This window comes from Triturus cristatus, chromosome 7 (assembly GCF_964204655.1).
Source record: "Triturus cristatus chromosome 7, aTriCri1.1, whole genome shotgun sequence".
NCBI classification, from domain to species: domain Eukaryota; kingdom Metazoa; phylum Chordata; class Amphibia; order Caudata; family Salamandridae; genus Triturus; species Triturus cristatus.
In genome coordinates, this window is record NC_140590.1 from 1,082,286,121 (window position 1) to 1,082,313,260 (window position 27,140).

General features: G+C 43.9%; 1 protein-coding gene across 1 annotated transcript in view; it reads right to left on the bottom strand.

Annotated features, from left to right (window-relative positions):
* Positions 1-27,140, bottom strand: part of LOC146811132 (uncharacterized) — a 249,497-nt gene that overhangs the window by 24,803 nt on the left and 197,554 nt on the right. Inside the window, exon 11 of the mRNA XM_085614493.1 lies at positions 2,952-3,003. Coding sequence (XP_085470619.1) covers positions 2,952-3,003 — 52 coding nt within the window. The remainder of the gene's footprint in view (positions 1-2,951; positions 3,004-27,140) is intronic.

A 27,140-nucleotide genomic window follows, 5' to 3' on the forward strand; every position in this document is an offset into this window, starting at 1 on the left:
TGTGAGTCTGTTAACTCCTGGGTTGGTTGGTTTCTTGAAAAGGAGCTAGTCCTGCCTGTGTCTGGATGGCTCTTGGGACTAGGTCAGGGACACTGTGCCTATTATCTTTAAGGATGAACTGGGCCAGACTTTGTGGACTGCATGGATGAAAAAGGAGACTGCTTGACTCACCCTTAGCTCAATGGCTCCTCGGATTGGCTCAAGAATACATACATTACCTTTAGGGCTTGAGTAGATGTAGGTGTTGATGCTAGGTTTGAATTCTTGGATTTTTATTAGAGGTATGTGGAGAATGTCGTCTCTAGGCCCTAATACAATCAGGATGGCACAGATGAATGGAGTTTCAGTGAACCCAGAGAATTGACTCACAGTCAGACCATTGATCGTTCAAGTGAATGGCGCAAGGTACAAATCCAATCACGTTCAAGGCTGGGTTACTCCGTAGACAAAAGCATATATACAGAGCATGGGTCCTGAGTATCTAGATGTTTTTGGGGATCAACCCAACTACAGAGAGATTGTTATTGTAAGTATGTTGTTGGCTCAGAGGCTCGACAAATAGATATTGAGCCTGCCTCCTCTATTACCTGGTGATTTAGGGGCTTGACAGATATATTTATGGCTTACTATCTCAGAGTATGGATGAGCTTGGAAAATTGGAATGGGGATACAAAGTCTGTCACTACAAATGTTGGGTATGTATAGGGACACAGACTGTGATTTTACGGATTCGAGCAGCCTAAGGAATAATCATAGGGTAGAAAGCATCTCATGTCTAGACAGACATTTGACAGACTACTTCGGCGTTTGTCACCTCTATGGCTGGCTAGCTCGAAAGTCTTGCAAGTGTGCTGTAGGAATGAATTTCATAGAGGACTGACGAACACTACGGATATAAAGCCTTTCTCATCCTGAGTGAAGGGAGCAGCTTCATATTGCATTTAATTTCTTGAGTTCATGAAAATGAAGCACAAGGACACAGAACATATCATCTTTAGTGCTGGGTAGACGAAGAGGGCTGACCCAAACAACAACATTTTGCACATAAAAAGCGAAATATGAGACAACTTCATAGCATGCGTTTTTGCCTCGAATATTATTTTCACAAAATTGTCTAAAGTCAATCATCTTCTTTTCATTCACTCTGCAGGCGTTGTGAATTGCTTTCCGATTACAGTTAAACCTGTCCTTCACTGTAACACCTTGAATGCAGTGTTTCATCAAAAAGTGGCCGGCCTCTACTATTGTGTGAATGCTGCTCTCCACTCTTCACAGTGTCTTCTGAGGGACTTTTACAGAAGGAGGAAATCGCAACCCCTCCACCTGACCAGACAATTGCAGTTTTTGAGAAGGGGTTCTCTTCATCAGTGCTCTTTGCTCACAAGTGAGGATTAGCTAAACACAATTGTATGTCAGTGGTGAAGCCTGGTGGAGGTGAAGAATTCTTCTCTGGTCGATCCACCTTCTGCGTCTTTCATTTACGGCAATCCATTGAGACCCCTTGGAAATATGGCTGGGGGAAATCTATCCGAGCTGAACACAACATCCCTGTAATACATTAGTTGATAATCTGATCCCACCCAAGCTGGCCGCCGAATCAAACTTAGACACAGCCATTGCCAACGCACTAGACGAGCGAGGTCACAGCAGAGTGACTGGCGATAATATAAAATAAGGACAAAGCACGCAGAGCGGAGGCGGAGATGAGACAACTAGCGCCAGTTGGAATATAAAGACAGTATTGGACCGAGAGGTGCAGGACAAGGTAGACCAAGTCAGCGGGAGCCAAACCAAGAAGAAGGAAGCCAAGACAAACGCTGACGAAAGCCCTGAGGAAAATCCTGCGGAAACGGGACAGTAGACACAGGCAACTGACGCAGAGGAGTCAAGCTGTGGTCAACGAAGGGAAGAGGGAGACCACTCTGGAAGTACCGTCGAGAGGACGATACGGTGATCCGAGACACCACAGCCCAGGAGGACCGTGGTAGTAGCCAAGTGGTCACTTTTCTTCTGGGGTTGGTAAAACAGTGGTGGAAAGGTGTTCAAGGGCACGGAAAGGGGAGTTAAACTCCCACACACTGTGTGAACCCCACACCCAAAACACCCCACTGACAGTCACATCCACCTGAGCACTTAGACACAGATATAGGTATCATATATACTGATACGGGGTTGTTTTTATTTCCTTTTGAGCCTCTACAAGATAATCCCATGGGGCCACAAGAAGACTATAGCCACTGGAAAATCAGAAACCTTTGACAATCCCATGGAATTTAAGACATAGACGATGAAAATGAAGGAAGTGCTGACCAATCTCCCCCTTATGTTTCCTTTTCTGTACGATTATCAGTAACTTTTTTTTTCTTTCACAAAGGAGATACATAACTGCAATAAAAACAAAAAGTCTTAAAAGCACCTTTTGCCCTTCAGTGTGTCCTTCTGACCCATTAACCAATCACATTCCCATATTTCGATCCTGGAGCCAAGCTTTAAGCCCCCTTGGCTTTTGTTATATGTGCTCAATAAATCAAACACCCAGTGAAGACCAGAAGCCTAGGGGCATATTTATGGCTGGGCTTGCGTCGCTTTTGCAACACGCAACATGCTGCATATGTGACGCAAGCCCATAATGCAATTTATGAAGCCATGCAAGGCCACTTTGTGTGGCTCTGAGTGGCTTCATAAATCCAGGATAACGCAGCTCAAATCACTGCGTTGCATTAATGTGCCCTGGGAAGGCATTCCATGGGCGTTGCATGGGTGTTCCCACACAACTCTCATGGGTTTTGAGGCATTCCCAGACTTACCATTGCTGGTAGACCTGAGATTGCGCCAAAGAGATACACCTTCCCTGTTGAGGCATAATAAGAGAAATATCCTTTTTTCTCCATTGCCATTTAAAGTGTGAAATATTCGAACTAAACAGATGCAATAAAATAACCTGATTTTACCATTACTTGCTGGATGTCAGGGACTGCTTCACTCTTAGACCCCAAGGCTATCCTAAAAGTAAGTAAAAACACTAATTACTTTACTATACAATATATGTTCAAGAACTGTTACTTCAATCAAATTTAGGTGATACACAGAAATTAGTTTTCTATTTACACTCAGGAGGATAACAGTATTTCTGCAAACTCAGTACAGGTTCCATGCCCTCCACTTCCTTCCCTACCTCCTTGTCATGGCAGGTTTGGTTTGTAATCCTTAACATCTCTAGCAGCCCACGTGCACCACGCCCACCTGGGACGAATGGACCTGATCCTCATCTAACAGTGTCTGTAAGTGACAGGGTGAGTTTAAGTGTGAATTTGTTTAGGTGATTGAGCTGTGAGTGGACAGAAGAGTCTGATGTCATAGAGACATCAGGTAGGAAACAATAATGCAATATCACCCATGAGAATTTCCATATCATATATGAAATCATAGCTGCGCTGTGAAAGATATGAGAGTATCATAGCGCCATATATGAGCTGTGCCCCGGAAAAACATCCCAACTTTGAAGTGACATTTTGGGAGGTCCCAGTTCCCAGTGGCTGTGCCCCAGAAAAACATCCCAACTTTGAAGTGACATTTTGAGAGGTCCCAGTTCCCACTGGCTGTGCCCCGGAAAAACATCCCAACTTTGAAGTGACATTTTGGGAGGTCCCAGTTCCCACTGGCTGTGCCCCAGAAAAACATCCGACCTTTGAAGTGACATTTTGGGAGGTCCCAGTTCCCAGTGGCTGTGCCCCGGAAAAACATCCTAACTTTGAAGTGACATTTTGAGAGGTCCCAGTTCCCACTGGCTGTGCCCCAGAAAAACATCCCAACTTTGAAGTGACATTTTGGGAGGTCCCAGTTCCCAGTGGCAGTCCATTGCTGGTTCACAATCCAGGGCCCAAGTGGGATGTCCGGCTGGGCTTCCATATACATAAGCCAGGGCTCTCAAAGGAAAACTATGAAATTAGAGGTGAGGGCATAACACAAGTGCAAGGGGGCAAGTGCGTGTTAAAAATGGGGTGTGGCCATTTTACGGATAAATTACAGATGAAAGTTCACGAGGAGACAACAGGGATTGTAACAAATATGAGGGAAAGTCATGACTGCAAGAGAAGAGTTACTGATTGCTGCTCTGACACAAAATGTTTATTTGGAAAATGACAAAGCCTAACAACTGTCAAAAGGGTGAATGAGTGAGAAATGTATATTTTACGGAGGGCATGGAGACACAGAGGAGGGCAGGAGAGAAGTTATATACCCCCCTTTGCGACTATACTAATGCACCCTATATATAGTGACACTACTAACATTTTTGAACATTATAGGCCCAATTTAGAGTTTGAGGAGCAGGGTGCTTCATCATAATTACTGAGGAGTACCCTCTCCCACAAACTCTCAGACCGCCCACCTCAGTTCAAGGCCACTTGAACCTCACGTTTTCTGTGAGCAGAGTCCTTGTTGGCTCTGGCAACAGAAAATGTTCTCTGGCGGCCTGACAGAGTGGAGTTGTTGGAGGAAGGGCCTCCCACCGTCCACCCAATTTAGAATGAACGGCGTAGTACCTTTTTTTTTTCTTGTCTGTCACCATGAGTAAAAACCTGGCAGCGACGGATAGAAATAAAAAATAATGATACTCCAAACTCTGGGAGAAAATTCCCAAGGACAGGGTGTGATTAGTTTTTTTATTTTTTGGAAACAGACTCATCTTTGGAGAATTTGTTTCTGAAAAACAAAAACTTTATAAAAGTTGATTGATGGCCGTTGAAAGGGGAGTCGAAATGGGTGGCAGCCATCCTCCAATCTTCTTAGACATTGAAAGGAAACCTCATGTCTGTAGTTCCTTTAAGATAAAGAGGACTGCTGCCACCCTCTACTGTACTCCGTCCACCAAACTCTCAATCAAGCCCTGTCACTTCTTCATTACGATTGAACTAGATTACACACAAACTATTGTTTAAAATGACTCAACCTGTAGCGAAAATATAAAAAATAGTATCTCTCTTACCAGCTGAAGCGATAGATGTGCAGGAAAGAGCAGGAAAAAACATATTATGCGATTAGTGATGAATGCGTTTGAGATGCAGTACTAAAAATAACAATGAAGCACATTTTATTTTGAAACCTCCACCATGCTGCCTTTTGCTTATTTCTGCCCCTCTGCAGACCTTAACTGGTTAAATATTCAATAACCATGTCCACTGTAAACATATTTGGGAGCGCTGCTATGGTGAAAGCCTGAGGGACCGTAGGAGGTGGCAGCAGACACAGCAAGGCAATTAGCGGGGTGCTGCCAGATGAGGGTCAAAGACAATGGTTAATTTGTAAAAAAAAAAATATGAAGAAGTGCCGGGGCTCTTGTCAGGAGGCAGCGTGCACCAGTCCATTTCTCTTGTAAGCGCCGCCTAAAACAGAGCTCCCATGCCTACCAAAAATGAACGTTTCCTTGCTCCAATACCTTCGGATCGAGTTTGCGCTATAAGCTCCGATGTTCATGATTCAGTGCCGGTGCTGAGCACCAGAAACCACCGGCTAAAATTAAGCACTGGTCAAAGAGGTCACAGAATTCCAGATCGAGATTAAGGGGCCTAAAGGAGATGCTGGTTGCAATATATTCAGAGTGCATGTATTAACAAGCGTTTGCAATGCAATCGGTCTCGACTATGGGACCTTATAAGAATTTAGCCATGGAGTAGAAAGTATATAAATAGGGTGATTGAATAGTTACAGTTTGTGCACAGATGGAACTAACTTTAAAGCGTATTAAAAAAATCCACATCCTGGCTGCACCAAAATAATGGTATGAAAGATGTTAATGGTGCGCGATATATAATGTCATCAATGGTGTCATTTTTTACCTATGTCATCATGTGTGAGGCAATGAGTGGTGCCTTAGGGCGAAAAATTGTTGTGGATAAGCTTATGTTTAGATATTTATAGTGAAAAATGTGTTAAATTAGCTCCCGTGTCTCTGGCAGGATGTAAACGTCCACTCATACTAGTGAGGGCTATTCTGCATTCGAAAGCTGAAGCAGCAAACAGTGAATCAGTGATTGGCAGAGTCAGGGTTCCAAGCAGTAGAACAGATTACGGCCCAACTGCCACTCACAGAGCGCCCTTGTCACTCCTGCCCCCTGTAGAATCTTCAGGCGCCTTCTCTTGATACAAGAGCATCATGGGAGCTCCCTTTGCTGCTGAGGATGCATGCATAGGGGTGATTTACTCTGCATCGTTACACAACACAGAACTAAATGAACACATACAGGCTGAACTAAATTAAAATCACAACTAATACATTTTGTCAAGAATAGATAATTGATACATTATAAAACGTTGGTCAATAAATTCGAATTTCGGTGAAAGATTTTATTAATAGCAATCAAAGCAGATGGGAAGGCGGACTAGCGAACACTTGGTGTCCCGCTTACTTCAGAAAGGGATGTCAAATTCCTGTCCTTCTCGACTGTAATTTTTATTATCCGCCATAACACAGATTCACTTTATAATCCACACTCTAAACCGCAGGCACCTATGCTGAACCGACCACATTGGGCAGCTTAAGGCTGTTTCAAAACCAGTGACAGCTGTCTGTACCAACCCCATCTCTGGCAGTCCATCATTGGCAATCAAAGAAAAGTTCAATTGCAAGTTTTATTCTTATTTTTTTATGAATTGGTTTTATCCTTGGATGTTTTAATTATAATAACATTTATGTATGTATTTAACTGGATTTAGATCTGTGTGTTTTTTATGGGGCAGATTGTTCCTTTTGTTCATTTGGAGTACTTTTATATATACTATCCACAAATTTATTTTTAGGGAGAGTTTTCCGGATATCAAATGGATTATTTGTTCTATAGCTCTCTACCCCAGCCTTCTGGAACTATGTCCAGTATTTGTTTTTAAATCATTGTGGGCAAAGGTTTCATTCAAACATGTATTTATTCAATAGATTTATGATATGATGGGATTTAATTAAAGTGTAATTTGTCTTTCATTTTCTGTGGACCTCATTTGAGATCCAAATCTTTATAAAGAATTGAATTAAATTGACAAGTGGGTCCCCAGTAGACTTGATCCATTAAATCCCAGCTAATTCCCCTGAGGAAAACTAGGCACGGGCCGTGCCTGGGATGCATGAAGCCCGCAGCCCACCAGCCTTTCCCTAAGCTCGCTACATTGCTTCAGCTTCTGAGCTCAGCATTTTTTATGTCAGCTGTAGAATTCAGCTGCCTGTGACAGAGGCACGGACAAAGGCCCACCAATGCCAATAGACTTGCTATAGTGCTGCAATGGAGATGCACATAGTAGTTTTAAAATACAAAATGAACGAAAAATGCACAGCGTATTTTACATACCAGCAAAAAAAGCTTCACCATGTGAATTTATTAAGAGTGCGGGTTGGCTTGCATCATATACAAGCACACAGAAAACATGCTGCCAAAATTAACCTAAAAATATTGTAAGCTCGTGTTGTTTTTAGCCCCCTCATCATAGGTAATCATGTGCATTGTGATGGCCATGAGGAAAGATTAAGCACACGGCAAATGAAGCGAAGTAAACAAAATACAAACACACCCCACTGCAAGGGAGGCCAACAAAACAGCAAAAACAAGTTGTGTGAACAGGGAGCACTTGCGGTGACCCGTGCAGCTGGGAGCAGCGACATGGGAGGAAACATAGCTGTGTATAAGGCTGCAAGGCCCATATAGAGAAGGGAGGAGGGGCCGTCAATCGCTGTACACTATGATGGCCAACTAAAATGTTCTCTTAGTGAGACCGTGGGAGAAAAAACTAAGCACACAAAGGAGGGACATTTACAAGAATGCACCAATAACAAGCCAGCATTTCTGAATGCCACAGATAACAACCAGTGGCAATCAGTGGGTGTGTCAAAAGCCCACAGAAGAGATACAACAGGTTTTGCAGACTACGCAAGCGCTGGCAAAGCGCTCAACCTAAAAATGACAGTCAGGTACATGAGGAGAAGGGAAATAAAAACTAAATGATTTGCTCTTACCAATTTTTTCTGGAGAGATATAAAAGGGCAGGATAAAGAGTACAATCACACAATTAGTCACTGTATATGTACAAATTACACATAAGTAGGCAAACAAAATATTGAGGCAGACTCTTTTTCAACATTTTGGAAGCTCTGCTGCCACTGCGATAGTGCAATGCTGGTTCACAACACAGTCCCCAGTGGTTATGACTGCAGGTCTACCGCATGAAAACTTCCAAGCCCTGCTCACCTAAAAACCACAGTAACTGTGGAGGTGTTAGTGAAGCAACTAATGAGAGGGGAATCTACGGTGTTACCAGACAAGATAGGAGAAGGACACATAACCCCTGGAGTTTCAGGTGGGTTCAAGTGAAAGGCATAATTGCAAGAGGAATTTGTCTGGGTTCAAAGTTTGGTCGATGGCAGTTCAGGAGAAGGTAGTTGGCTCCTTAATAGGGCCTTCTAAGTATGGGGTGTGGAAGGTAGCACAGAGCATCAGAAACACTAACAGAAATGAAAAAATAAGAGTAAGGGAGGTCGGAAAAAAAAGTAGGGAGAGGGTTTGTCAAGGGATGTGGGTGAGAGCTTAGATGGGTAAGGTAGAGAGAAAGATAGTGGCAGAGAGACAGATTAGAGACGGAGAGGGGGTTTGAAAAATCTAATTGTTTGGGTAAATAATAGAGTGCGCTATAGACAGAAACAGGAGAAAGAAAGATGGTGGTGGAAAAGTGAACAAATCAGATATTTATATGTGCATATATATATATATATATATTCACTGAAAGGAACATAGGTTTCAGGCACGTTATAGTTAGAAATTAGCATTTAAAAAACCTTAGAAATTCACTGAAAAAACAATAGGTTTTAGGGAAAGTTATAGTTAGTTGGACATTTCACTCGCACAAAACCAGTGAAATTTACCCCGTTATAGTTAGTCCAGCTAACTATAACTCGCGCCCCCGCAATGCACTGCTGATGACGTCACATATTACATCACTCATTACATGGTCAGTGACATCACTGACATCACTGATGACATCACTGATGACATCTCAAATGACATCACTGATGACATCACTGAGGGGTAGCGGCCTCGGGGCTGGGGGGGCCTTTGAGCCCCCCCACCCATTTATTTTGTAGCCCCGGGGGGTGGCGGTCCCCGGGGCTGGGGGCCCCTCTGGGCCCCCCATCAAAATTCATATTTTTTACCCCCGGGGGCTAATTATTAAAGAAGCGCAGGATCCGCGCACCCTGCGCGCATTTTGCCGCTTAAAAAAATAAATACATAATTTTTGGGGCCCTGGGGGTCCTTGTGGGACACCCTAAGCAGGTCTAGAGGGTCAGGGTATTTCTACCCTGCCCCCTTTATACGTTTTGCACACTTGTTCCACTGATTTCTTGAGCCTCGCTTATACCGAGGCACAAAATGGCTGCCAACACTTCCTGGTTTGGTGTGTTGACAGCCAGGTGACAGCCAATTAGCATGCAGCTCGTGATCGGGAGGGTGCGCGCTGGGAGCGCATAGGGTGCGCGGATCCTCCGAGGCCATAGTTATATATGTGATTTTACTTATGATTTTCTCAGCAACTACTGAATGGATTTACACCATTTAACCGAAAAGCATGAGTGTGAACCAAGGGCTACCTCTTTGCCAAATTTGGTGTAATTCCGTTCAGCAGTTCGGGCTGTAGCTGCGATTAATGCATGGGGAAAATGCGTTTTGGGACCCCCCCTTTTTCTCGGCCCCCGCTTGACGAATCACCCCGAGACTTTCAGGGTAGGAGCTGAACAGAGCGCCCCATTAGTTTTGAAAATTTCACGAGGATTCGTCAACCGGCGCCAAATTTATTCAAAATAGAATTTTGAGATTTCCTATGGAAACTAGGTTGTAACTATAACTATCTACTGGCGACCCCCAGTAGATAATATATTATATATATATATATATATATATATATATATATATATATATATATATATATATATATATATATATATATATATATGTATATATATATATATATCACCACAAGAACTCCTCCCAAAAGAAAGAGCAGAGGCCACATCGGGGAACAGAGGAAGCTTCTTTATTTCAATTGTTTGGCGAATGCATTTCGGCCTGAATCGGCCTTCGTCAGCGCCGTGATGTGTCAGGGGGCTTTTTCACTCCGTGCCTAAATATATCTTGCCGCACTGCGATTGGTGCAAAGTCCGCTCCTCCCCTCAGATGTTATGCTCACCTGTCACAGATCCCAAGTTGCTGTGAGGACTGCGATTCCCAGGGTGCATCAAGCAGTTCCCAGGTAAGTGGTGCATGGGGTTGTGCTTAGAATTGTCCAAGTACTTCGCGGAAGGCAGGATATTCCTCACAACAATGATAGTCCCCTGCTAATTAAAGTCCAAGATGCCGCCTCGGGTCCCCTTTGACTGCTTCAGCCCTCTTGTTGAATTTCGAGTAGGCGGGGGCAAATATGCCGATGCATTTCACCCGGACCGAGGTTAATACCCTCGCTGCACCGCTGCGTGTTCATCCAACGCTGAAGGCGGGCCTGGATCATTCAATACCTTGAAATGAAAAGAATGCTGAAGCAGGAGCCAGTAACATCCAGGCCGCTTGAGAAACGGGTGCCTCTGAAACGCGTCTCTGGTTGACGCGTATACCATCACCTCAAGAACTCCTCCCAAAAGAAAGAGCAGAGGCCACATCAGGGAACAGAGGAAGCTTCTTTATTTCAATTGTTTGGCAAATGCATTTCGGCCTGAATCGGCCTTCGTCAGCGCCGTGATGTGTCAGGGGGCTTTTTCACTCCGTGCCTAAATATATCTGGCCGCACTGCGATTGGTGCAAAGTCCACTCCTCCCCTCAGATGTTATGCTCACCTATCACAGATCCCAAGTTGCTGTGAGGACTGCGATTCCCAGGGTGCATCAAGCAGTTCCCAGGTAAGTGGTGCATGGGGTTGTGCTTAGAATTGTCCAAGTACTTCGCGGAAGGCAGGATATTCCTCACAACAATGATAGTCCCCCGCTAATTAAAGTCCAAGATGCCGCCTCGGGTCCCCTTTGACCGCTTCAGCCCTCTTGTTGAATTTCGAGTAGGCGGGGGCAAATATGCCGATGCATTTCACCCGGACCGAGGTTAATACCCTCGCTGCACCGCTGCGTGTTCATCCAACGCTGAAGGCGGGCCTGGATCATTCAATACCTTGACATGAAAAGAATGCTGAAGCAGGAGCCAGTAACATCCAGGCCGCTTGAGAAACGGGTGCCTCTGTAACGCGTCTCTGGTTGACGCGTATACCATCACCACAAGAACTCCTCCCAAAAGAAAGAGCAGAGGCCACATCGGGGAACAGAGGAAGCTTCTTTATTTCAATTGTTTGGCGAATGCATTTCGGCCTGAATCGGCCTTCGTCAGCGCCGTGATGTGTCAGGGGGCTTTTTCACTCCGTGCCTAAATATATCTTGCCGCACTGCGATTGGTGCAAAGTCCGCTCCTCCCCTCAGATGTTATGCTCACCTGTCACAGATCCCAAGTTGCTGTGAGGACTGCGATTCCCAGGGTGCATCAAGCAGTTCCCAGGTAAGTGGTGCATGGGGTTGTGCTTAGAATTGTCCAAGTACTTCGCGGAAGGCAGGATATTCCTCACAACAATGATAGTCCCCTGCTAATTAAAGTCCAAGATGCCGCCTCGGGTCCCCTTTGACTGCTTCAGCCCTCTTGTTGAATTTCGAGTAGGCGGGGGCAAATATGCCGATGCATTTCACCCGGACCGAGGTTAATACCCTCGCTGCACCGCTGCGTGTTCATCCAACGCTGAAGGCGGGCCTGGATCATTCAATACCTTGAAATGAAAAGAATGCTGAAGCAGGAGCCAGTAACATCCAGGCCGCTTGAGAAACGGGTGCCTCTGAAACGCGTCTCTGGTTGACGCGTATACCATCACCTCAAGAACTCCTCCCAAAAGAAAGAGCAGAGGCCACATCAGGGAACAGAGGAAGCTTCTTTATTTCAATTGTTTGGCAAATGCATTTCGGCCTGAATCGGCCTTCGTCAGCGCCGTGATGTGTCAGGGGGCTTTTTCACTCCGTGCCTAAATATATCTGGCCGCACTGCGATTGGTGCAAAGTCCACTCCTCCCCTCAGATGTTATGCTCACCTATCACAGATCCCAAGTTGCTGTGAGGACTGCGATTCCCAGGGTGCATCAAGCAGTTCCCAGGTAAGTGGTGCATGGGGTTGTGCTTAGAATTGTCCAAGTACTTCGCGGAAGGCAGGATATTCCTCACAACAATGATAGTCCCCTGCTAATTAAAGTCCAAGATGCCGCCTCGGGTCCCCTTTGACCGCTTCAGCCCTCTTGTTGAATTTCGAGTAGGCGGGGGCAAATATGCCGATGCATTTCACCCGGACCGAGGTTAATACCCTCGCTGCACCGCTGCGTGTTCATCCAACGCTGAAGGCGGGCCTGGATCATTCAATACCTTGACATGAAAAGAATGCTGAAGCAGGAGCCAGTAACATCCAGGCCGCTTGAGAAACGGGTGCCTCTGTAACGCGTCTCTGGTTGACGCGTATACCATCACCACAAGAACTCCTCCCAAAAGAAAGAGCAGAGGCCACATCAGGGAACAGAGGAAGCTTCTTTATTTCAATTGTTTGGCGAATGCATTTCGGCCTGAATCGGCCTTCGTCAGCGCCGTGATGTGTCAGGGGGCTTTTTCACTCCGTGCCTAAATATATCTTGCCGCACTGCGATCGGTGCAAAGTCCGCTCCTCCCCTCAGATGTTATGCTCACCTGTCACAGATCCCAAGTTGCTGTGAGGACTGCGATTCCCAGGGTGCATCAAGCAGTTCCCAGGTAAGTGGTGCATGGGGTTGTGCTTAGAATTGTCCAAGTACTTCGCGGAAGGCAGGATATTCCTCACAACAATGATAGTCCCCTGCTAATTAAAGTCCAAGATGCCGCCTCGGGTCCCCTTTGACCGCTTCAGCCCTCTTGTTGAATTTCGAGTAGGCGGGGGCAAATATGCCGATGCATTTCACCCGGACCGAGGTTAATACCCTCGCTTCACCGCTGCATGTTCATCCAACGCTGAAGGCGGGCCTGGATCATTCAATATCTTGAAATGAAAAGAATGCCGAACCAGGAGCCAGTAACATCCAGGCCGCTTGAGAAACGGGTGCCTCTGTAACGCGTCTCTGGTTGACGCGTATACCATCACCACAAGAACTCCTCCCAAAAGAAAGAGCAGAGGCTACATCGGGGAACAGAGGAAGCTTCTTTATTTCAATTGTTTGGCGAATGCATTTCGGCCTGAATCGGCCTTCGTCAGCGCCGTTATGTGTCAGGGGGCTTTTTCACTCCGTACCTAACTATATATATATATGGTTGAAAGTAGACAGAAAGAGAGAAAGGAAGAGTAAAGGAGGAGAAGAGGAGAGAGTGGCAGAAATGAGTGATGCAATGTACCAAGACCAAGAGAAATAGAGAGAGAAGAAGAGATGGAAAGGGCAGGAAAGATAAAGAAAACGGGTGCAGGAGTGACAATGAGAGCAGATGTGGGAAATAAAGAAAAAGGGGTGATAACATACAGAGGTGGGGGTCGAATGCAAGACAAAGGAAAGAGCTCCAATTATGATAACAATTGGAGGAGAGCAGATAATGAGAGCAAGAGAGCATGAGGGAGAGAATGAAGAGAGCGAGAGAAAGAAACAGATGTGAGAACGAAGGAGCTGAGGGGAACAAAAATAAAAGATGAAGAGAGAGAGTGTGAAAGCATAAATGGTGAAAAGAGAAAGATGCAGCGAATAATGAAGGGGAGAAAGTGCATGTGTCATTGAGTGGCTGGGATACGTTTGTGGTGTTTAATAGATGTATTGGCAGTGACTGCCTTTTGTTCTTTCATGGAGAGCATCGCAGTGATGATAGAGTATCTTGGTCCTCCGGATCTGACCAACCCCCAAAACCCATATGGCCCTATCAGACAGTGCACAGTGAAACTCTGCTGTGCTTAGTGTATCAGCAGAGAGAGGTGAGCCAGGGACCATAATTGAACAGCTAGGGTGAAGCCCATTCATCAGTGTTACCAATTCTCTATGCCCCAAACATGCTTTCATCTTAAAATGACTGTCCGTACATACAGGTCTCTAGTTTCCCTCAAGGAGCATTAATATTATAGTTCGTCAAATACTGACAGTATTCCTAACACTTCACACACACAGAGCTCATTGAGATAAATTGAAATAAAAATGTGAAGAATATTGGTTCTGTCTGGTACAGGAATGATTCTTGGTTTCCTAAATAATAACAAAAAAGCAAACAACAGTACTCAAGCCTTTCAGTAATAATCAATGAAAAGGAAAAAGAAGAAAGGACAAAAATCATGAATCAAAAAACACAAAACAAAAAAAACACCTGAATTGGATCAATCAAAGCCTGTATTTAAGGATGAATCCATGTATTCTGTTACATTTTATGGTGTTGAAATGACATTAGAAGGCTGTCAGATGCATGAACATACAATTTGTTACAACGCCACAAGTGATGTGGTGACAAAAGGTGCAAAAAAAGTGCTAAATGTAAACAAGATATATAAAGTGCTGTACGAATTGTTGAAAGTGGTCATTCAAAGGATATCCATGCCTTGGTACATTAAGCTCCGCGCTGCTTGGGATTTTAAATTTCAATTTCACGTGGGGCGGAGGGAATAGGGTCAGGATTATCGCAAGCACGTTGATGTTTCGACCCAAAGAAGTGCGTGATTGACTGACATGCATGGCGGGTCTTCCTCAGGACAAGGCGATACAAGGAACAGCCAGAATTAATGAAAAAAGGTCTTCAGGGAATGGTCCACCGTGGGTTGGACTCAAAAGGCAATAACTGAAGTAAGGTCCTTGATGGTGATAAATCGCATCAGTGGGGCAGCATAGTTCCATAGCTCTCTGGCGCTGCACTGAAAACCTGAAGACATTTCTTTCATTAATTCTAGCTGGCCTCTATTTTTCTGACCTCATTTGTGCTGGCTTTAGGACTCTGTACTTTACCACTTTAAACCAGTGCTAAAGTTCTTGTGCTCTCTCCCCTAAACATGGTACATTTGGCTTAACCCCAATTGGCATATTTGATTTTACTTTAAAGTCCCTAGTTAAGTGAACTACAGGGTAAGTAAATTAAATTCTACTAGTTGGCCTGCAGCACTCATTGTGCCACCCACTTAATTAGCCCTCTAGCCAGGACTCCGGCCTGCCATTGTAGAACCTGTATGTGCAGTTTTACACTGCCACTTCGACCTGGCAAGATAAACCTCTTACCAGGCCTAAACCTTCCCATTTTATACATATAAGTCACCACTAAGGTAGGCCCTGTAAGACCTACAGGGCAAGGTGCGATGTATTCAAAAGACAGGACATGTACTTTTACGTTTTACTTGTCTTGGGAGTGAAAAACTCCCAATTTGTTCACTACTGCAAGTCTTAGCCCTCTCATAGGATAACATTAAAATTACCGTAGTACATATTTTAAGTGCAATTATAAAGAGATAGACTTTTCAGGTTTGGTGTCACGGAACTCATAATTTAAAATCACGAATTATGGTGAAGTTGGATATAAGTTACAGTTTAGGAAATGACACTGTTAGAAGGTTGACAATTACTTACTTTAGCTATTCTGTGCCTGCTGCCTGTCACTGTATACACATCTGGGGTGAGTACACAGCTGGGCTTTGCACATTCCCTCTAGACAGCCAAACACAAAGGGAGTTTATGTGTGACTGGGCAAGATGTGAGAGAGAGGCTAGCATTTACAACTGAAAGTGCTGTGTCCTGTCCCTACACAAATGTCTGTATACCCCACTGTAGTGAGTCTGGAGCGAGGGCAGAAAAGGAGGACCTTGTCCTCTTTAAAGCTTTCTTTTAAGTCACCCCCACTTTAAAGTCATAACTGGGTATAAGTATTGGACCGCTGACACCATGACTTCAGTACACATTTGGACCTGTGACTACGCTGCCAGGACGAAGAACTGCTGTGCTGCTGAGAGGAATGCCACTCTGCTGGACTGCTGCTTTGCTGGACTCTTGCCTTGCAGAGCTCTTCCGTTGCTGAGCTGCCCTGCTGCCTGCTGTTCTCCTGCCTGGGTGAGAAGGAATGGACCTGCCTCACTGCATCCCAGAATGACTCCAAAGGATATCTTTCTATGGAAGGCTGTGATGGGGATATAATCCTGCAGTGGGTGAGTTGGTGTGGGGAATTTTAAATGGTTGCGTTACAGAGCAATTCAACCAGAAGATACTGTATGAACCTGTTACAACTGATTTGCCTCGAAGTTTACTGAAAACTTTACCTCTGTATTGTTACAATGTTTTTGATATGCATCTCTGTTGTTTGTTCATGATATGGATGTTATTTGAGGCTTTACGAGTATCTGACTAGTAGGTTTGAATTATGCTGATGTTTTTATGGAGAGACAGACCTAAGGATTTGGAGGAGATGATCGAAAATGGATCAGGTAGGAAGAGAGATAAATTGATTTTTTAGAGAATGAATGATGAGTGTGGGATCTCTTATGTTCAAGAATGGTTGAGCTTTCAGGAGAGGTCTAGGCAGAGCGAAGACATGATATTTACACATTCAGATGGATTTAGAGTTACAACATCTAATTTATTGGCTGTGATGAGAATAGCTCTAAGGGCTGTTGGGCTTCAACAAGCATAGGTATGGAACTTATTATTTTAGGATTGAGGCATCAGCAGAAGCAGCTAGGTTGGGTCTGTCATGGCGTGAAATAAAGCAAATTTCGAGATTGAGTTCAAAGTGCTGCAAAATGTATGTCAGGAAATAGTGGGGCTGTTGTTTTTTGTTGATATCCTGATGACATGTGTTAATTTCCTGTTTCTAGGATGTGTTTGTGGATATACCATTGCAGAAATGGTGACGTGGCTCATGGGACATTCGTTCATAAAATGTCCAATGCAATTTGCTTTTCAGCAGTGTTATGGCAGAGGCCTTGGACTTCCTATCAGTTACCACCTAATGTTTTGGTGGGGCAAGAGTGGTATCAGGTTGGAAGGGTTTATTGTTATTGTTAGCTGAACTATTTGCAAACAGAGGTTGTGTGGACATGCTTTTTATTCATTTGGGTGAAAACAACCTAGGGCAAATGTACGGTTTGTTGAAGGATGATTTACAACTGGTTACAAATATATGATCAGTTACTAGTGTTGTATGGACTGAGTTTGTTCCGCGTAGACACTGGTGGGGTGCCTTGTAGCATTCGGCTGTAGATACAGCTAGGCGTAAACTTAAAAGGGCGATGAGAGTTTTTTGCCCGTCCATTGGGGTTACAGTTGTGGCTCACAATCACATCAAGGAAGAGGGGAAGTATTTTTTTCAGTCTGATGGGCTTCATCTGCAGAGGTTTGGAAATGTATTTTACATGTTGGAGCTGTGGTAACTGTTAGCGAACATTTGGCAGGAGAAACCATGTTCCGGTTGAAGTTCTGTGTTTTTGCTATTTTGAGTTCTGTAGGGTGGGACAGGAAAATGCCTTACAAGGGTTTTCCTAGGTGGCTGAACTTATGGGGATAATGGAGTGTCAGGTGGGGGCAAATCCACCCCTGAAGGGGATGGGGAACCCAGAGGAAGGGAAGAGGTTCTTTGAATATGTGGAGCAAGACAAAGGGGAATTTGTTTGGAGGTGATTGTTGGGATAGTGTGAGAGACAGAGGGATTTGGGAATGTATAGAAAGGGCTGCAAATGAAGTTGAAAGAGTGACCTTGTGGGATATAGGGAGATGTTTGGGGCTATGGTGCATAAGTTGAGGACTTTGAGGAAGCGGGATGTCAGGTTTTTATTATGTATTAGCGAGAACAGTTTATCTGTTCTGCAGTCTGAAAGTAATTACATGATGACATCTACTAGCCTGTCTTAAAGGGGCCTTTTATGCTATAACAGGCTGGTAGTTGATTTGTATTGCACGACTGGTACATTGAAACTTTCATTGGACTCATTACAGCTTTTTCATAAATACATTTTGTAGTGGCTGCTATGACTATGTTTATGACTTTTATGGATATATCTGCAGTAAAGTTAAGACTATGGGGAGCTCAGTTCCAATGCACAGAACATCGGCTGAGTACGGGCTAATGTGCTTCTCCCAGAGCACTGCTTTACGTTTCGACAGAGTAACACTGGAATTAAAGAACAGTAGTTTCACGTGGCGAGGAAGTAAGTTGAGCACTGATTTGAAAAGCACTGACCACTGTCTGGTGAGGGGACCTATTTGACAGTCATCTCACACCAGCTGATACCATGTTAAACAGTAAGAGGGTGGGAGCTCGCTGCCTACAATCCCAGCACTCACTTTGCCTTAATGCATCATGGCATAGTTTTAAGGTGCAGTTAACTGAAGAAGGATTATGTGGTTATCAGAACAGATAGAACTGTCTCGAGGAGCAGGCTAACACCAGAGGCCAAGTAATCGGTATTTGTCCAAGAAAAAGCTAAATGTTGTCAATCTCAAAGTAGACTCCTCTCAAAAACATTTTTTTTCCAATAACTAATCAAAGTGTAAATTGTTGGCTACTCCTTTGAAAAAGGGAAGGTGACAGGAATATAGATGCAAAAAGAAAAATTGATGGGCAGAATGCAGAATAATGTCATACATTCACCCCAGTACAGAGATCTGGGACTAAATCTATCGTTTTTTTGCTCACCATGCCATCTCAGTTTGAACCCAGCCGTATCCAGATCAGTCTTCACCCTACACTCAATGGGAACAGTCCAGCCCTAACTGCCAGGCCAGGTTCTCCCTGGACTGGAAACAAGCATCATAGGTCCGGTTTCAGGGTTTCTACCCTCATCAGCCATGATAGCTTGACTCTAGTGGCATGGAGAGCCTGAGGACCCACTTCGGGCATACCCGTCCAACTCTGGGTTACAAATGCAAAAAGAACAATTGATGGACAGAATGCAGAACAATGTCACCAGTCCTAGGATGGTTGTTTCTGGTCCAGGGAACCTGGCTTGGCAGTTTGTGCTGGACTGTTCCCATGAGGCTTAGGGTCAAGACTGATCTGCATATGGTCAGGTCTAAACTGGGGTGACATTGTGAGCAAAAGAATGATGGATTTAACCCAGATCTCTTGACTGGGGGTGAATGTTTTGCTTTGTTCTGCATTCCGTCCATAAACTTTGTGTCTTGCTTTCCCAAGGAATATAGACAGGGCATAAGTGTGAGTAATTGGGAACACAGAGACTTGGTGTGGAATGCCCAACATGCAGATCACTGATGACTGGCATGAAGTGAGCTGTTCACCCAATGAATTGTGCAAAGCCACTGTCCAGTGAAGTGACTGTTCACACAGTGAAGAGTCCAACTCCACTATGCACAGTGAATCTCGATGTAGTGCATGATCTCTGTGACAGGTTCATACAAATTCAAATTACTTGTCAGGCTTTAAAGTAGTTCCAAGGCTCCTGTTCTCTATGATTTGCCAATATACATTTGAATTTGCTTTCATCTTTAAATGGCTCTGTACATGGCATTGGCAAGTATCAAACATTTTCTTGCCAGCAGCATTAATATTGTAGTCTGTTGCATGTTCATTGAATTATTAACAATGTAAAAAGAAATGTTCTTAGAGAAAGGCACTCAAAGTAAAACACAAGTTGAGAAAGTCTGTTAGAAGGCACTGCATTGTCTTACCAAAGCCTCGTCAATATTATCCTAAAGATATTTAAGAAACAGGAGAGCATAAATGTACATAATTAGTCATTGTATTAATACACATTGCATGCAATAACACAAATAAAATAAGACACAAGAATTCCTGTTGGCATTTAAAAACCTCCCACTTCCTCATGTGACAGCCCAGTGCCATTTTACATAGAGGACCCTGCATCTATCTATATCTGCAGTCCCACCACCTTGTAATTAGGATTGCTAAATCTCAGCCTGCAGGTCCTTAGTCAATCCACACATGAGGTGCCTTTAAAAGGCTGTCCCCGTTCCCTCCTCTAGCCTCATTAGCTCAATGAGCATGGTGTAGCATCAAGCTCCCATGATACCTCCTGCGCTCCAATCTATACCTGCCTTAAAGTTCCCTTCAGACTGGAGTGAGATCCCCAGCCCTGAAAGTGTCTGCGCGACTGAGCATTTGGGTCCACCATTATTCAGAAGTTGCAATGCATTAACTTACCTATCTGTCATTCTGTCAGCAAGATTGCTGGTCCTCTTTTGTGGTGCCTGCACCCTAAGTGTTGCATTTACCTCTCAATTATGACTTTCTCTCTCGGCATCCCAGGAAAAGACAACATTCTGTCTTTTTAGGGGATTATGGCCGCCGCAGAACTAGGGGCCATTCATTGTGTTTCTGGTCGAGCATGCGAGACCTCTTGTATATACTTTAGTATATACCTATATGTGTATGTACTTTGTGGGATCTGGAGATCAGTCATAGGACTTGTCTACTTCCGCTTAGGGACTTTTTTTCTGTTCAACTGCTTCTATTTAACTGTCGTGCTAGAAAAAGGCCAGTAGAGGTCAGTAGAATACCAGGATTGCTTTCTGCTTGTTCAACTGTCTCTATTTAACTGTATTAATAGAAAGCGACCAGTAGAGGTCAGTAAAATACTAGAATTGCTTTCTGCTTGTTCAACTGTCTTGATAGAAAACGACCAGCAGAGGTCAGTAAAATACCAGAATCACTTTGGCATTCTCTAGATTCCAGTCCATGGAAATTGTCTTCCACGAGCACCCATAGACAATAATTTTTTTTCAAATCTTGGATTTTCAGTGATATGACCACCGAAGGCCCTGATTGTATATTAAAAACAGAGCTTTGGACTATACCATTTCCTACTGAAAGGCAATATTTCTCTCCATGTGTTCCCATACCTGGTGTGTCACTCAGTTTGGTGCTTACTTTCCCTCATGTTAAAGAACAGTAGATGTTTGAGCACCCAGGCTAATGTGCTGCATAACTAAATACATATAAGGTCCCAAAGGCAATCCTGATTGGATTGCAAATGCTTGTTTCTTCTGCAACTCATTTACACCCTAGTCCAATTACTCCACTATTCCATATTGTGAGTAGTGAAAGTCATGCTGTCTTTCAAAAAACTTTGCAGATTGATCAATTTCAATATACCTCACAAACCCGCACAATACTTAGTGCCCCATGATTCATTTTGTCCTGCTAACCTTCATAGATAGATAGATGCGATTATTGTGTGATTAAATAAAATTGTTACAAATTTCAATCGCAATTATAAGATAAACTTACAAAGATATGTTAAAAACAAAACTATACTGTGTAGTGTTTTATTAAAATGGTGCCGTCAATTTTTGTTTCGGTAGTAACTGGTCCAGGAAATTTTTTTACATTTTTTTTTTATTGGTATGTTTTGCAAAACATAAACAGTGCAAGTAGTGTGGCAACATAATTCAGCATGACGTAACGGATGGGGAAGATGAACGGAAAATCACATTCCACAGTATGCAGATTATTAAAATACATTTCCGTGTTATGATATTTGACACTGGTTGAAAACATATACTGAGATCACAGCGGCTTGTAGAAGAGTTACATGCCTCGTTTAGGATATGACAATGCACCCGTACACGAAATCCATTAAGATACAACACATAACATCGCTAGAAATGGTACAAACCTAAGAGTTCGACCTCAATTTTAGCAAGTTCTCAAGGGATCCCAAAAATCTTGTTGACGGAGTGTCGGTGGCACCAGTTTTGCTAACTTCCTCGACCATTCCTCACAAAGGGCCATGTCCTTCTGCCACTCCCTAAATTTCAGGGCAAGTCTGCTACCCCCATCTCATGGCCACTCTACTCTTCCTCAAAAGTAACCCAGTGGCAGTGAACTTACAAGATGATTTAATAAACTCTTTGACATACTCCAGCAACACCACAGTGGGAGTGAGGAAGCAGGCCTGTCAAGTCATCTCGAGTAAGGCAGTTGTAAGATGAGACCGTAAACTGGCCAATGCTGGGCCCAACCATGCTAAAGGAAAGAAACTGTTCCCTCAATGCCACCCCACCTGCAAATAGGGTCAACTTCGGGATTACATTGTGCAAGATCCATTGGGGAGCGATACATTCTCTGTAGAAACTTATAATGAATCAATCTGTACCTGCCATTGGGGGAGACCTCTTTAGTTTGCTGGCGGCAGAACCCCCATTGCTTACCAGTTATATCCTGTCCTAAATTGCCCACACAGCCTGGCGAGCCCTGGGAATCCCCAGAATCAGACAGTCCTTTACTTCTGCATACAATCTTGATATGAGTCTTCATGATGGAGGGCTGGTTAGGATGATATTCAACATCAGCCTCTCCGGGGACTCTTCTGGGAACAAATCCAAAAGGCGTTGAACTTCATGTGAAGTTTTGCTGTAAGTTAGGACATCTAGCATAGTAGCTGGGACATATGTGCAAGAAATAAATCTACCAGTGTTACTATGTGTCTTTTCCCCATGGACTGTATAAACCCAGGAAGGTCGTCCAGTTGTAGCCTGTGGTAATGTCTAATGGGTATGTGCTTGGAGTAGGGTAAAGGTATGTTACACAGGTCTGCTAATCGTTTCCATGCCCAATCTGTGCACCGCACAGTCTGACTTTTCTAAGCTGGCCTGTGGAGTTGGGTGTAGGGGATCTTTGGAAGGGGGATAGGAGCCACCAGACCTCTCTCTAGAACAACATGGGGGTATGCCTGCAATTATGAAAGCTATGGTGGATGAACTGTACTTGTGCCACCAGATAATAATCTTCAAAGTGGGGTGCTGCAAACCCACCATGTCAACATGGCAGCTGTAGTGTGCGCCAACTGATCCTGGTCAGCCTGCCCGCCCAAACCAACTTGATCATGAGGGAGTGGAGTTGTGTGAAGAAAGGTTTGTTTAGAGGCACCGAAAGTTTTGAAATAGATATAGTAACTTAGACAGTACACTCATGTTCATTAGAGCAACTGACCTGCCATTAACAAGGGGAGGGTTATCCCCTTGACGATGTGATGGTGTAAGGCCTCCATGCACCTCCCATACTTCGCCCTGATTATAGTAGGAATGTTAGCATGATAGAAAATACCTATATATTTAGTCAGTTCAGTCCGCCATTGTAGCTGACAGGGCATGTCGAAACTGGTTCAGGTATAATGTCAGTTAACTATGAACTCTTATCTCTGAACTTCGCCTGCATTAATCTTGAGGTGCTTCGCCCATTGATAGTATGCCCACCAACTTTTCCCCATCATGCAATAAAGTGCTGTTCTCTTGATTCAGTTCTTTCAGGGGGCATTTAAGAAACAAATTTGGCTCCCAGTCAATTAACTACTTCCTGGAAGCAGCATTCAATGGTCTTGTTACAACATCTTATGTTTAGGCTTCGGAAACTTGGAAGTAGCTGGCATCGTCTTTCTGTCTTCAATTTCTAGCAGATGCATACAATGTGGCTGAGTGGCACATAATAATTAACGCACTTTGATTCATGTTTGCTAGGAAAATAGCTTTTAACCCATGTGAAGTCAAACTTTTTGACCTTTTTGACCTATGGTTTGGAACTCTTATTTGCACTGAGCTATCCCAGCAGAGAACAAGCATTTGCAATGCAATAGGTCTCACAGTTACGCGAGTTTGGGGTATTGGCATTGTAAATGGCTATGCCTTTTATTTTGGTTTTGGTTTTTAAAACGTAAATAAAAGACATTGTTATTTACAGTGGCAATAGCTTAAACTCGCGTAAATGCGAGACCTATTGCATTGCACATTCTTATTAATATGCTGAAGAAGCGTGGTGGCAGAAAAGGAGTAGTAGGGGTTTAGCCTACTCTGCTCTTGCAGGGTTAGAAAATACACCATTCCACCCAGTGCCTAATTTGAACCGGTGGTTGCAGGTGCATGCGCGCTGACTCAGGCTCGACCTAAGTAGTTTACAGAAATATTGAGCTCTCGTAGTTATCCCACAGGAACACTGCCAATTAAAGTGTCTTTTTGTTATGGTCACCCTGTGGGAACAAATTTGCAGTCCATCCTTCACATTTGTACAAACACACGCACACTTGCAAGGAGATCCGATTACATGACCCACCAGTGATAAACATGTTGAGGAACTTGGAGTTAGGAGAGCAAACCCCGGGCTCAACCATGCACATGGAAATCAAAGTGCGATGCAAAAGAGAAAGACTTCCTTTTGTAGTCTGCTTTACATGACAGCTTCGAGGCACAGAAGCTGACGTCAGCGCATATGGTTTTGTTTCTTTCGATACACTTTGGGCTGCCATCTTTTCATAGGCAGACCCGTCTCTGCAGCAAGCAGTCAGCCTCTTTTGTTGCTGTGCTGCGCGGAGATCCTGAATATTAAATTAAGCAGGCGCTGTGATCACGCGCCGAGCCCGTGCATATATTAAACAAGTGACGGGGTCCTTGTAAAATGAAAGTGCGCACGGTTTAAATTGTCATGGACAGCAGCCTATCGGAGACCCACTAAAGGCATTCCACTGCCCCAACATCAGCATCTCATGACCAGCGCACCGCAGGCATGTCACTGACAAAGACTGAAGATCAGCTGCTTCCATGTGAGTTATAACATAAGGGAGAATTAAAACACCACGTATATTACCATTAGTTAGATTTTCGCGCGAGGTTAAGCCCCACGATAAAGCTTTCTCGCTCTGTGGAGAATAGGGTATGTCTCAGTTTACACACGGAATTACCATCCACTAACTGAAGGGGTTTTCTTGCGGTGCATGCAATATGCTTATTTGTATAAACTGCCAGGCTCTGAAGAGCTGACTGTTAGCAAGATTCACCCTCAACAAAGTATTAAAGACACAGCAAGATCCCCCTCCCGCTCTGCCGAAGTGTCGATTATCAGCAAGGGATACAAATGTGGTGAGGATAGTATAATGCCTGGTTTCCATAAGGCATGCAGTCCAGGCCGGTCCTTGTTGAGAAACCAAGAAGATTCTGAAGAAAAAAAAAAGTTGCGGTCTCGAGCTCATGGACAAAAAAGAAAGGCAACATTTTTAGATGTCTAGACTGTAAACATAAGACGTTGAGAGGCAGTCGAAGAGGGAGCTCTCTCTCTCCATCAAGAAGTCTCTAGCTCTAGGGAATGAAACCAGAATTTAGATAACCAAGATATCTATCAGTTTATAGTGTGTACCTGTGCGGTAAACATGCAAACATACCCGTTTTTTCTCTTGTAAGAAAAAATTTACATTAGGTTTCCTAAATCATACAAGCATTTGCAATGCAATAAGACTCGCATTTACGCGATACCTATTGCATGGCAAACGGGAGTGCGGGCGGGCAGGCGAGAAGGAACGAACAACGGGAGTGTGGGGGTGGCAAGAGGGCACGGACTGCGGGAGGGGGGGCACGGGAAGAAAGCAGTGCTCACAAGTTAAAAAAACATACTAGGCAACACTCAAAGTAAAGGGCCAGTAGCCATGGAAGGATACAAATGATGACATGGCCGCAATAAAGAGGGACTAACAAGCCTAAAACCAATCGGAAGGCAGCATTTAAGACACAAGTCAACGAAATAGATGGGCGGAGAGTGGGCAGAGCTTCCACGGAACTTCCACTCCCTTCCAACCACCCTCTTTCATGAAAATAAAATTTGTCCTGACTTCTGCCGGACAAAGCAATCTGTGGCTCCACCTCCCTCTCCTCCACCTCTTCCTTTTCTGCCAATTCCTTCTGTCTGGGGCCAGGCCCTCTCAGTTCTTATAGATCAAAAATCTCTGTAGTTAACCTCTCTTCCCATTTCTTTTCTTTCCATATGCTTCTCACCACTAATTTAGGACAGGAGTTTAGTAACAATAAACTTGACACTGAAATCATGGAACTTTACACCTTGGAATCAACCCCCTATGTGCAATCCTCACATTGGTCAGCTGTCCGCCTTCCGAACCCCACACTGTCAACTACCACTGCTCATCCTCCTTCAATCTATGATATCCCAGAGCCGAGGAAACCTTACCTCCCCAGTAAATGACAATATCCTTCAAACTTTGTCAAGATCTATGTCTCCTGCAATCCCTCTAATGAATCTGAGCACTACAGCACCCTAAATTGTGCTTACTTTAGGTCTGCATTCTCCATCTGCACTAACATCGCTGTTGTTATCCTGGTCCATATTCTTGATATTTTCTTCTTAACTGAATCCTTACTCAACCACTCTTCTCACCCTCTCATAGACATTCTAACACCCTTTTAACTAGTCTTTCTCTTCTAAGAATCAATAAGAGAGCGAGGAAGAAAAAGGAGAAACAGTTCACTTCCCCTAGGTATAAGTATAATTAATCAGCAAGAACTGGTCCCCAGAGATAACAGGGAAAGGTATGTGTACGTAAATACTGATTAGTTCAGTGGAAAACCATTAGGTTTTTTAGGAAAGGCCTCACCCACCAACCTAGTTGGTGGCATGCTTCATCATCGGCCCCCACCTGAGGCACCGAGTGTTCCCCAGGTGTGCTGCGATGCCTGAACTACAGCGGAGCGGGTTTTTTTGTAAAGTGAGTGTGAAGTGCATGTGTAATTTAAAAAACAGCTGTCCCAATGGTCCCAGATATCAAGTAGATTAGTTTAATGATGGGCCATGGGCAGTATTAAAAGGAAGGCGAAGGATGGTTTAGGAGGTATCAATGGCCACCACCATCCTGTGGGGTCAACATGTTTCAGCCAGTGCCTAGATACTGGTGCTGGCTTTCATCAGGACCAAAGTGCAAGAAGTGAAGAATACAGGGTCTAGCAGAATGTTTAGAACCGTCTATAGGGGGTATAGATTTTACGAAATAAAAGAAAGTGCTTGGTGAATTGATGTGTAAGGCCATTAGAGGGCAATGGTGGAAGTCAGGAAAACCACGTGCCTTAAATTAATTTTTTATACTATCCTCTTTTCACACTTTTTATTTTATGTTTATGGATTTCTTATATAGCTTCTGTAGTAGTAGTAACATAGCTTTATTTTGGTTACGAACCTTATAAAGCACAAGTAAGCATCTAATAAAAAAGCAAAAAATACAAGATCATGTTATCTAAAAGCAATTAGCACCCTTTACAATCGTTCCCATGTTTCTTTAGAATGTAACAATGAATTCAAAAATCATTATCGATTAACAAATACAATCGAACTT